This window comes from Erinaceus europaeus, chromosome 7 (genome assembly GCF_950295315.1).
Source record: "Erinaceus europaeus chromosome 7, mEriEur2.1, whole genome shotgun sequence".
NCBI lineage: Eukaryota > Metazoa > Chordata > Mammalia > Eulipotyphla > Erinaceidae > Erinaceus > Erinaceus europaeus.
Window position 1 is genome coordinate 87,553,826 of NC_080168.1, and position 12,944 is coordinate 87,566,769.

Below are 12,944 nucleotides of genomic sequence, written 5' to 3' on the forward strand. Positions count from 1 at the left end.
ATTTTCTGAATCTAGTTACCCAAAAACTGGTTTATATGCACTCAAATCAAAGGCTGCCAAGCCAACTGATTAATGCTTAATGTTGTGTCTAAGCCACAGTTTTTACTGATAGGGCAGGATGAAAGATTGAAAAGAGGGAATGAAAAATATAGATGTAGAATTTAAAACATTGGCTACCCCAAGATTATCTTTTGGCTGCTTGTAGTGAATTTTTATTTTTTGACAATGATGTGATTTATCTCCTGATTTTTCTGCTATGCTAACTTTGCCTACCTCAATATGTCCTAGGAAGTTAGAAATTTTCATTATCTTTATTTTAATCTTATGAACCCTAATTTAAAAGGAAAAGGGTTGGGGGCCAGGCGATAGCACATCAGGTTAAGTGCACATAGCACAAGCACAAGTGCAAGGACCATCATAAGGATCCCGGTTCAAGCCCCCGGCTCCCCACCTGCAGGGGAGGTCACTTCACAAGCAGTGAAGCAGGTCTGCAGGTGTCTATCTCCCCCAACTCCCATCACCGCCTCCCCTCTTGATTTCTCTCTGTCCTAACTAGCAATAACAACAATAAACAACAAGGGCAAAAAAGAAAAAATAGCCTCCAGGAGCAGTGGATTCATAGTGCAGGCACCAGCCCCCACAATCATCCTGGAGGCAAAAAAAAAAAAAAAAAAAAGAAAGAAAGAAAGAAAAGAAAAGGGTCATTTTTTGCTTTTCTATTTTTTTTGCATGATAGTTTCCTTTTGTATGTGCCCCCAAATGTGATTTGTGATTGTATACATGATTATATTTATACAGGTACTGCTTGAACCTTTTTCTTTAGTTCTAACCTTCCTCTATGATCTAAGAGACTGGGACCTGGAAGATATGTGATATCTTCAATAGTTCCAAGAGCTGTGGTTCTTGAAACAGACTTTCATTCATGAAATTTGGAAGTACCAGATTCAATCCCCAGCACTACCATAAGCTACAGCTGAGAAGTGTTCTGGTAAAATAAATACATACATAAAATGATTTCAAAGACTGTGGTGTTTCCACTTAAATGTTTGAAGTTAATGTTTCCAAAATTGAATCATGGTTTTTCAATAGCAACATCTCAGCACCCAGTCTAGAATTCTTCTTCACATGCCCATCCCTGTGTCCAAGCCCCTGACTTCAGAATCCCCTCAATGTTCCTTACCCCCTTCTTTCTTCCCGTTGGCATTACTATCACTTAGCTCATACTCAGTTTGCCTTCAGTTTCGTTCTATGACATCTCAACTGCCATCTTCATCTACTGATGAAGCTTCCTACCTACTGTCATTCCCAGATGACAATCCCAGACTACATCAGTCAACTAGATGAAAGTCTCAGGTGTTCATTAACTGCTGAATTTACAATATCAACTCAGATTCTACATAAAGAATCAAGCTTTCCAAGCCGGGTGGTAGCGCTGCAGGTTAAGCACACAAGGCACGAAGTGCAAGAACTAGAGTAAGGATCCCGGTTCAAGCCCCCAGCTCCCTACCTGTTGGGGGGGTGGTGTCACTTCACAGGCAGTACTGCAGGTCTGCAGGTGTCTTTCTCTCCCCCTCTGTCTTCCCCTCCTCTCTCAGTTTCTCTCTGTCTTAGCAAACAACAGTAATTACAACAATAATAATAACCACAACAAGGGCAACAAAATGAGAAACATGGCCTCTGGGAGCAGTGGATTCATAGTGCAGGCACTGAGCCTCTGGAGGAAAAAAAAAAAAAAAAAGGTAGCAAACTGTCCCACATGACCAAAACAATACTTTCCCATTATCAGAGCACATTGCATTCGTACTGGTAACAGTTCCCAAAGTCCCTCTTTAGTCCCAGAATATTTGCTCATCTTATTTCCTATCTTCGAGAATACCTAGACATCTCTGCCTGGCAGAGTTCTACGATTGTCTAGTTGGGGGTTGGGGGGAGGGGTGCAGGGGGCCATGAGAAACTCTGCATCTTTCCTTCTGTTTTCTGTGATGAACTCTAATCTTTTAAGCATAATAGCAGATGGGTAGTGGCATACTGGGAGAGGATACATGTGTATACAAAGACTGGGATTCATATCCCTGCCTGTGGTGGTGGGAGCCCCTGAGGGAGGTTTCACAAGTAGTGAAGCAGTGTTGTACTCACTGTCTTTCACCCTATCTTCCCTTTCCCTCTCAGTTTCTGTTTCTTTTATTTATTATTTATTCCCTTTTGTTGCCCTTGTTGTTTTATTATTATAGTTATGATTGATGTTGTTGTTGGATAGGACAGAGAGAAATGGGGAGAGAAGGGAAAGACAGAGGGGGAGAGAAAGATAGACACCTACAGATCTGCTTCACTGCCTGTGAAGTGACTCCCCTGCAGGTGGGGAGCCAGGGGCTCGAACTGGGATCCTTATGCTGGTCCTTGTGCTTTGCACCACGTGTGCTTAACCCGCTGCGCTACCACCCGACTCCCTCAGCTTCTGTTTCTAACCAAAAGTGAATAAATATAAAATAAAATTTAAAAAGTGCAACTGGAAAAAAAAAAAGCAGCAGCTAGAGAAAATAGTTCAACTGGTTGACCACAGGACTTGCATAACCAAGACTCCCAGCTTATCCATCTCTGGTTCTGCATGTACTAGTGTAATTCTCTGGCTCATCTCTCTCTTTCTCTCTCTCTCTCTCTCTCTCTCTCATAAACCTCTCATATAACTAAATGATAAAAATAAATCTTTTTTAAAAGGACAAAGAAAATAACTGACTAGGTGGTGTATACATTTTGCTATGCATGCAGCCCAAGTACAGACAGACCTGGCAGCAGTAAAAGTGTACATGTGATAATCTGTGAGGACCCAGCTGAGTGGGAAAAAAATCATGGTGGCCTACAGAGTTTGTGTTACAATTATCATATCTGCTAGAATCATACCCTTACCCTATCACTTAAATTTGAATTTATCACTCCCAAGCCTCTAATCCTTAGGCTAAACGGCATCAAACTCTTTATCTGAGGAAGATGCTTCCCTCAAGCATTAGATACCATAGAAATTTCACAAAGGGAGACAATTACCTCTAAGCACCTTTATTTACTTCCTCAAAGAGATGTATCAAACTAAGCATGTTATGTGTTTCTAGAGTATTTTTTACATGCTGTCATAAATCATATTATGAACCAGAAAGGAAAAATGAAGTGAAAATGGGAAAGGGCATTACTAAATGATAGATGTCTTAACTTTCTTGTCTTATTTACTCTCCAGAATCATTGAGTGTGTTCATCTTCACCTTTTTAAATAAATAAAGGGGGGAATAAAAAATTAATGTCTTATTCCAGCTTAATCAATTTCATGCAATCAATGAAAGCCATATTCTGAACACCATGCCATACCTCTTCCCAGAATGCATGAACATGGAAATCAGTAGGCATAATAATAATCATCAAGAATCAATTCTCGGTTAACCAAAAAGAGATTAAGTAGACATGAAACATGTAAGAGCTATATAATTTAGTGATCATTATTTAGTGGGTTCATTGCATTCATTTTTTTTGTTTTCCATATTCAGAAGGTACCTAACATCATTTCTTTCTATTATCCAAGGATAATGGAGTTCAGCTGCCTGATCTCACACAAGGTTAAAATATTTTTTATAGTATTACTGTGTATATGTGCATAATAACTGGTTGACAAAAATTAACAAAATACATTAACTTAGTCTTGATCCTGGGCTACCAGTAATGAACAATACCTGATGTGGAGATTCAACAATTTGTGTTCTTTCTTTCTACAGACTATTTTTTATTAAAAAAAAAAAAAATTAAAGGGAGTCAGGCTGTAGCACAATGGGTTAAGCGCACATGGCGCAAAGCACAAGGACTAGAGTAAGGATCCTAGTTCAAGCTCCCAGCTCCCCACCTGCAGGGAAGTCGCTTCACAGGCAGTGAATCAGGTCTGCAGGTATCTGTCTTTCTCTCCCCATCTCTGTCTTCCCCTCCTCTCTCCGTTTCTCTCTGTCCTATCTAACAATGATGACATCAATAATAATAATAACTATAAGAACAACAAAAGGGGGGCAACAAAAAGGGAAAATAAATAATTAAAAAATTAGAAAAATAAACCTGGAATTATGTTTTAAAGTGTAAACTTAGTTCTTTTTTAAATATACATTTAAATTTTAAGACATATGTGAATATAGCTCTACTGAAGGGAAAACAGTTGGTGCTATTTTCAAGACTAAAACAGGAAGTGAAATGCTATAGAGTCCCCCAAGTAGTAGAAATTCAATATTAAATTCAAAGTTTTTATCCGCTTGAATTTACAGAAAGCAGATTTCCTGTAAGTATTTACAGTGAACAAATTCAAGAAGTGGGGTACAGCCTGCTTTAGTATTTGAGGTGGCCTGGAGGGCTTATATCTTTCTGGAACTAATATTTGCTTAGATTTTAACTGAGTAATGTCACACCTCCATCTGGTGGCTCAGTCATAAAATGCTCATTTAATTTTTCTACAAGCTCAAATTTGTCTTATTTCAAACTTCCCAGTCTCTTAATTAATATTCCTATCATAGTTGGCATTTGTTTCTCAAAACTCATGTAAAGATGTATGGTAAGCAAAATAATTAGTAACTTCTAGGAACTTCAACATTTTTTTTTCATCTGTTCCTAAAGGTCACTATTAATCATGAAACACAATTCCATTCACATGCTGAGTGAAAATTCCATTTTACTATTAGACTGAAAAGTTAAAAAAAAAAAGTTTATTCATTTTTTACCAGAACACTGCTCAGTTCTGGCTTTTGGTGGAGGTGGGGATTAACCTGGCACATTTGGTACCTCAGACATGAAAGTTTTTTCCCATTTTTTTTTTTTTAAATCAGACTATTGGGCAACTCTGGCTTTTGGCTCCATGGATTGAACCTGTGACCTCAGGTGACTCAGGCATGAACGTCTATTTCATTAAACATTATGATGTCTCCCTGATCCTTTTGTACTTCCTCCCTCCCATGAGTGTGTGTGTGTGTGTGTGTGTGTGTGTGTGTGTGTGTACCAGAATACAGAATACTGCTTAGCTTTGGTTATGGTGATGATACTAAGAATTGAATTTGGAACCTGGAATCACATCAGGGATAAACGTTTTTTTTTTTCTTTTTCTTTTTCCTCCAGGGTTATCACTGGGGCTCAGTGACTACATTATGCATTCACTGCTCCAAATGGCCATCTTTTTTTCTTTTTTTCCATTGTCGTTGCTGGATAGGACAGAGAGAAATTGAGAGAGGAGAGAGGGAGAAAGACACCTGAAGACCTGCTTCACATCTTCTGAAGCAACCCCTCCTCTAGATGGGGAGCAGGGGGGTGCCTGAATGGAGATCCTTGCTGGGGACCCTGCTTTGTACTGTGTGCACTTAACCCAGTGCACCATGGCCTGGCCCCCAGGGATAAGCATTTTTTTTTACATAACCATTATGTTGTTTGACAGCATTTCACAGTGATGTGTGCATACCTCTTTTCAAAGAGTTTGAAATCATGTCAAAGCTTCAGTTTAGGATCGAGAAGATAGCATGGTGGCTATGCAAAAAGATTTCCATGCCTGAGGCTTCCAGGTCAGAGGTTCAATCCCCATCATCACCATCAGCCAGAGCTGAGACGTGCTCTAGTTAAAAATAATAATAAATTCATTTTATAAGTCTGTAATTTGGGGGGGCACACCATTTAAGTAACAAGGAAATAAAGCAAACGATTTTTTTTGAAGCCAAAGCTGTTCTCTCTTTTGCTAGTTCACAATTAACTAAATTGATTATTACAGAAGCACTTTTATTTAGACTATTCTGACCTGTTTTCTTAAGAACTAGTAGTGCTATTTATTCAACATGCATAAAGTTGAATTATAGCTTTTTTCAATATCTTTAGAATACTTATAAAGTCTGCAAATGTTTAAGTTTAGTGCCCTTTATTGTCAAACTCAGTTTGTAATGGACGTTCAGTCATGATACAGTTCTATTTTTCTTCACTGAAAAATCACTAGGTTGTGCTAACTCTAATTCTGCTCTCTAATAATTCTGATCTCTTCATAATGACATCCGGGGTTCATGTTGATTTGAAATATGATATAATAATGTTCTCTATGTTTCAACAGAATTATTTTTTGCTAAATCTAATTAGCTTACTAAGACAATGATCCCTTCACAGTGCACATCTGATTGAAGTTAGTTTTAAGGAGTTTATTTGCTAACACAATTTGTCAGTACATGTTGTATATGGGAGCTAAGTACCTAAGCTTTGCTATGTTGATATTTTATGAAGTCCTTCACATTGCTTTATAGTTAGGTTCTTATTCTATCAGATTCTTCTTTTCCAAAAATGTTTAATTATTTTTATTTATTAGATAGAGACAACCAGAAATCAAGAAGGTGATAGAGAGGGAGAGAGACAGAGAGACACCTACAGCTCTCCTTCACCACCCGCAAAGCTTTCCCCTTGCAGCTGGGGACCAGGGTCTCAAACCCAGGTCATTGCACATTGTAATACATGCGCTCAACTAGGTGCACCACCAGGTCACAAGATTCTTCTTTTAAAATCTCTTTTCTTGGGTTATTTATTGTATATAGACATATAAAACAAGAGGGAAGGGAGAAACAGAGAGGGAGAAAGAAAAACAACTACAGCACTACTTCACCACTCGTGAGTCTTCCTCCCTGCAGGTGGAGACTGAGGGCTAAGGCCAGGTCTTTGTACACTTTAACATGTGTGTTTGCTTTACCAGGCATTCCACCACCTGGCTCTTTGTCAAATTATTACTGGATACATTTTGTATTTCATTTGAAGATGCTCCATGTCAAGCCCAGCATCATTTTAAATGACTCAGGATATGAACTGTGATTACCTAGTTATTTATTACTCAGTATTATTAAAAAATATTTCCATCATGTCAATTTACCCTATATATTAAATGCCACATACATTATATACCATAGTGCTTTGTTGATTGAGTTCACTCATTTCCTTTAGATTGACATGAACCACTTTTTGGCTACTTCCCATTGGCTACTAAAATTCTCACTCTGGACAAAGATAATCTTGATAAAAAGAATAATTAACTATTTACTTCCGAATAACAATTTGTCAATATAACCAAAGTTAATATCCCTTTCCATTATAGAGGCGAGCTGCCGATAATCTGAGAAGACATCATCAATATCAAGTAAGTAATTTCTGTATTATATCTGGAAATTTACATTAGGCCCAGACCCCTTTTCAGCAGTAGCTCAAAGAAAGGAAAAAAAACAAACAGTCATATTTATTCGTTGACTGTCAATTCTGTTGTCTTAAAAATGCTGCAGGAAGTTATGAGGAACCTGGTGAAGCGATATGTGGCTGCAATGATCAGAGATGCCAAAACAGAAGAAGGCCTGACAGAAGAGAACTTTAAGGTAACCATTTCCATCTTTATCACCACAAAGCAGATGCTGCACAGTGTAGACTCAAGACACGACATATTTAAAGTCAGGGCTGCAACTCAAAGCATGTGTTTCAGCGAGCCTCTGTCTTCTGATTTCTAAAGTAAAGTCTAAATCGAATTATCAAAAAAAAATTGTTGAAATTTCTTTTCAAAATACAGTTTTCAAACAGGCTTGATCAGAAATGTCAAGGGGACTTAAGGAGAAGAGAAAAATCTTTATGACATTCTCATATGCTGATCCCAGTAACATTTTGTTGAGCAAAGTTTAGGTTTTTGTTTTGTTTTTTTTGTTTTTCTTGGCTCCAGAGTTATTTGGGGAACTTAGTGCCTGCACTATGAATCCACTGCTCCTAGAGGCTTTTTTTTTTTTTCATTTTATTGGATAGGATAGAGAGAAATTGATAGAGATGGGGAAGTAGAGAGAAAGATAGGTATCTGCAGTACCATTTTTTAAAAATATTTATTTATTCCCTTCTGTTGCCCTTTTTGTAGTCATTGTTGGATAGGACAGAGAGAAATGGAGAGAGGAGGGGAAGCAGAGGGGGAGAGAAAGATAGACGATAGACGACCTGCTTCACTGCCTGTGAAGCGACTGCCCTGCAGGTGGGGAGCCAGGGGCTTAAACTGGGATCCTTATGCCAGTCCTTATGCTTTGTGTCACCTGTGCTTAACCCACTGTGCTACAGCCTGACTCAACTCCCTGCAGTACTATTTTACCCCTTGTGAGGCTTCCCCGCCCCCTGAAGGTAAGGACTAGGGACTTGAATCCAGGTCCGTGTGCATGGTAACATGTGTGCTCCATAGGATGCTTCACTACCCAGCCCCTAGACTACACAAGATTTTTGTTATTGTTAGTGTGTGAGTGACTGAATGTTTCAGGCTTAGAAATCATGGTGAGTTTTTAAAAACTCTGGTTTCCTTCTGCAAGGGAAAAGTTTCACAAGTGGTGAAGCAGGGCTACAGGTGTCTCTCTGTCTCATTCGTACCTTCCCTCCGTTCCCTCCTTTCAATTTCTCTATCTCTATTCAATAAAAAGTAAATAAAAATCAAAATATTCAGTTTTCCAAAAAAGGTGGAAGATAAAGGCTCATCTGAGAATTACAGTCTGGTCCAAAATACTTTACTTAATTTAGTGACCAACCTAGAGGTAAAATCAACTCTAAAAAGAAAAAAGTAAGCATTGACAACTCCAACTCTCAAGGCTGAACTCAACTTTTTTTATTACTATTATTGTCCTTTGGACAACAAAATATTCTTATATCAAAAATTTTCTTCAAAAATAAAAATTCCTGGAGGCCAGGCTGCAGTGCAGTGGCTTAAGTACACATGTACCAGAGTAAGAGTCCAGGTTCAAGCCTCCGACTTCCCACCTGCAGGGGGAGGGGTTCTCTTCACAAGCGGTAAAGCAGGTCTGCAGGAGTCTATCTTTCCCCCTCTCTGCCTTGCCTTCCTCTCTCACTTTCTCTCTGTCCTATCCAACAACAACAACAGCAATAACAACAACAAGGGCAACAAAAATGGGGAAAATAGCTTCAGAAGCAGTGGATTTATAGTGAGACACCAAGCCCCAGCGATAGCCCTGGAGGCAAAAACAAAACAAAACAAAAAAAAATCCTGACAAAATGTTAGGTGATTTGTTAGCAGATGGACATTTTGTAGAGGAAATTGTGAAACTGTAGTCCCAAGAAACCCAACGTATTAGATTATACAGTGATGGAAAAGATCTCATCCTTGTCTTTTTTTTTTTTTTTTTTACAATAGCCTTAGAAATTTCCTAGCTAGTACAGAACCCCAACAGGAAAACTTAGTGGACCGCATAGTGACAATAGTGCCAGGAAGAGAACTGACAATGAACCCCGAGTAAGACCAGAGCCATGGTGGAATCTTAGATCTTTACAGTGGAGGAGAGCACGCCAGGCCTTCATATAAAAATGAGCAAATAATGTTTTGTAATGTTGGTCCAAGTCACAAACTAACTCTGTCTCTTTGAAATTTTACTTAGGAATTAAAGCAGGACATATCTAGCTTCCGCTTTGAGGTTCTGGGCTTACTAAGAGGAAGCAAACTTGCTACAGTACAGTCCGCGAAAGAGTCCTCTAATTCGGCAGACTCAGATGAAAAGAGTGATAATGAAGGAAGTAGCAAGGACAGGAAAAAGAACTTCAGCCTTTTCGACTTAACCACACTGATTCATCCACGGTCTGCAGCCATTGCCTCTGAAAGACACAACATCAGCAATGGCTCTGCCTTGGTGGTGCAGGAGCCACCGCGAGAGAAGCAGAGAAAAGTGAATTTTGTATCTGACATAAAACACTTCGGGTTGTTTCACAGACGCTCGAAACAAAACACTGCCGAGCAGAACGCAAACCAAATCTTCTCTGTTTCAGAAGAGGTTGCTCGCCAAAGGGCTGAAGGACCACTGGAGAGAAATATTCAACTGGAATCACGAGGAGGATTGGCTGCACGGGGTGATCTGAGCATCCCCGGTCTCAGTGAACAGTGTGTATTAGTGGACCATCGAGAAAGGAACACGGACTCCTTGGGATTGCAGGTAGGCAAGAGAGTGTGTTCCTTCACGTCAGAGAAGGTAGTGGTGGAGGACACTGTTCCTATCATACCAAAGGAGAAGCATGCAAAGGATGAGGACTCTAGCATAGACTATGATTTGGACCTCACAGACACAGTCACCCACGAAGATTATGTGACCACGAGGCTGTGATAACTCGAAGGAGGGAATGTTTATCAGGCAAATATATGTATATTTTCCATAGTGCTCTAGGTGGGGGGAATATTACAAAGTAAACTAGCAAATGCTAACCTACATTTTACCAACCGTGACATATTAACCTATAGTCTGTTTAAATAAGGCAAAGGCTATCAAAAACTCTTGTTTTGTAGCCTGCTTTTGCTGTCACTACTTGTTCTACTCTTTTTTGTTGTTGCTGTTGTTAATAAATGCACCTTGTATTCTTGTACCGTTGCAATAACCCACAGGGAATTTTTAGCTATCTTTTTCAATTAAAACAAATGCAATTGTTTTCATGTGGTAGCTGATTCCTCTAATAGATATTTTTATATGCAAAAAAAAACACTGTAGCTAAAATATTAGCGCTTTTCATAATTTTTAAAGGTCTCTAGCTGTGGCAACTCCCCAAGGACTTTTTACTCAACCCTACAGTCTGGCTTTAAAACACAAATATTACCAAATCATTTCTTAAGAATATGTAAATAAATAGAGGACACAATATAAGCAAGTTTTCTCATGGAGTAGTGATCGAACACACTCATAAAATGAAAGTCAGGTCTATTTTTCTAGAGTTTTCGGTTGCCCAGTTTTTCCCATCAGTAAGTAAGAGAAATGCAAGTAAGAGAAATATTTTGTCTTAGTAAATTTTGATGACTAGTGAGTTATATAACTACTTCTGTCTGAAACAAAATGGTTGTATGTCAAGTTTTTTTTTTTAATCACCCTTTTCAGGTTTCACTACAAATCTATATAAATGTGAGGCTTTATAAACAGCAGAATTTCAAAAATGTAGTAAAGGTCCTTAGTGCTGGATAAAGAGCAGTAATCAGTTAGGATAGTTCAAAGACCTTAAACAAAGCAAGATGACTAAATGACTCATAATATCCAGGTGATAATTCATTCTAAGGATCTAAATAGACACAAATCGAATTTCTATTTTCAATCAGTGCAGCATGTGTTACACTGCAAAAACCGAAATATTTTCCACTTTTTATCCACCAGTAATGGAAATGTCTCTTTAAAATTCAAGTCTCAGAATTGGAGAGATAGCTCAGTACACAGGACACATGCCTTGCCATCTGCACAATCCAGGTACTACAGGAAAGGTGCTATGGTGGCAGAGGAAACTCTGATGTTGCGTTATCTCTCCCTTTTTCTGTTTATCTCTCCCTCTCTGTCTGAAAGGAAACAAGGCCTGGGAGGAGTGAAATCATGAATGCACAAGAACCCAGCTCTGCAAAAATCATAATCATCATCATCATCATCATCATCTCTCACCATCATCATTAAATTTACCAGTAGTTGTATAATTGTCTCTATCACAACACATGCTTAATGACTTATTTTCTCTGTTGTATTTAAGGTAATTTAACTTATATTTATATTGCAACCAATCACTGAACTTCTAAAAGGAAAATATTTTCATTTTATAGAAAAAAAGAGATTGACAAACTTCTTAAAATGACATACCGCTATGTCTGTTTAAGTCACCATGAAAATATATGTCATCACTAGATTCAATTAGCATTTATTACAAATTAATAATTTTTTAAAAAAGCTCCAAGTTGACCTGGATAGCAACTTTCAAATCAATCATTAAAAGGCTCCAAATTTGTATTACTTATAAAAAAAAATATCTCTGTGGGCTAGAGAAATCACATATAAGGGTCATCATTGACCCCCAAATCACACAGTTTTACAAACTTCTGTTTCTGATTGCCACATTTCATTAAAACTGAAAAGTAACAGCAATAACAATGTCAGTCCCTGTCTCTGTGCAATACATCTACTAGCACATAAATACAGCTCACAACAACCCTCTGAAGTATCTTCTGTTCTTATCTTCCTTTGATATATGAGGAAACTGACACAAGCACTCTCTAAGCTAAGGGCCATGCTCTTAAGTACTACATTCTAGTGCCTCTCAGAACACAAACAAACCCAGCAAAATGATATGTACAGATTTTGGTGCCAATTCGGAAATACTATGTATTGAGAAGACTATTTGCTGAATGCCACAAGTTTATGTTCCTTTTTTGGTAAAGCAAAAGAGTTGTGTATCATTAAACATATTAATCTATTTGATTATCTATCCTTGCTTACATAATAGACATTACTAGACTCAAATACACTCATTTAGTAAGGGGGGGTCTCAAACCTCAAGTTGAAAATATTAGATTTTAGTATTCAGAAAATTCAGAGACATCAGCTAGTACTTAATTCTAAATCTGGTGTTGTCTTAGGCTAGGACCAAGTAGGTTTGGAGAAACATTCATATGAATGTATTTATTGCCTCAAGCATTCCTTCTAAAGTGTGTTAGCACTCACAGTAAGTCTTAGGAATGGTTAGATATGCAAATTTGTTCAAAGTCAGACATACTAAGAATTGTAGGCTTGTTTCCAATAATTGGAATATTTTCCAATGGTTAGATTTTTTTTTCTAAAGATGGCATAGAACACCATAATACATATTTTTGCAGAATTTACTGTCAATTTTTTTCTTCTCCAACAGAAAAGGAATAATATAAGTAGAATGTTCTTTCCTAGTAGCTTCTCTGTCATGAGTGAGGGTGCCAGTACATCAGCTGATCAACACGGTAACAGAGGGATTTATTTGAAATCAGTGACATTCTGCTTTATAGTGACCTGAATGTTGTGGTTTCTAACAGTCTTCATTTGTCACTGATAGACACATTTATTTTGAAACAAAATATTGGCCATTGTTTGGAAGGACCATATGTTCTAGAATGTATTATTCTTCTAAATATATAGTGTTGC

The 12,944-nt window shown here is 38.0% G+C and overlaps 2 protein-coding genes across 4 annotated transcripts in view; both read left to right on the forward strand.

Annotated features, from left to right (window-relative positions):
- Positions 1 to 10,458, forward strand: part of TRPC4 (transient receptor potential cation channel subfamily C member 4) — a 241,049-nt gene extending 230,591 nt beyond the window's left edge. For all 3 annotated transcript variants that reach the window (XM_060194907.1, XM_060194906.1, XM_060194908.1), the window contains exons 9-11: positions 7,121 to 7,162; positions 7,302 to 7,391; positions 9,423 to 10,458. In XM_060194907.1, the coding sequence (XP_060050890.1) occupies positions 7,121 to 7,162; positions 7,302 to 7,391; positions 9,423 to 10,139 (849 nt within the window). In that variant the 3' untranslated portion in view covers positions 10,140 to 10,458. The remainder of the gene's footprint in view (positions 1 to 7,120; positions 7,163 to 7,301; positions 7,392 to 9,422) is intronic.
- POSTN (periostin) overlaps positions 1 to 12,944 on the forward strand; it is a 529,487-nt gene that overhangs the window by 421,980 nt on the left and 94,563 nt on the right. The gene's annotated exons all lie outside the window — the stretch shown is intronic.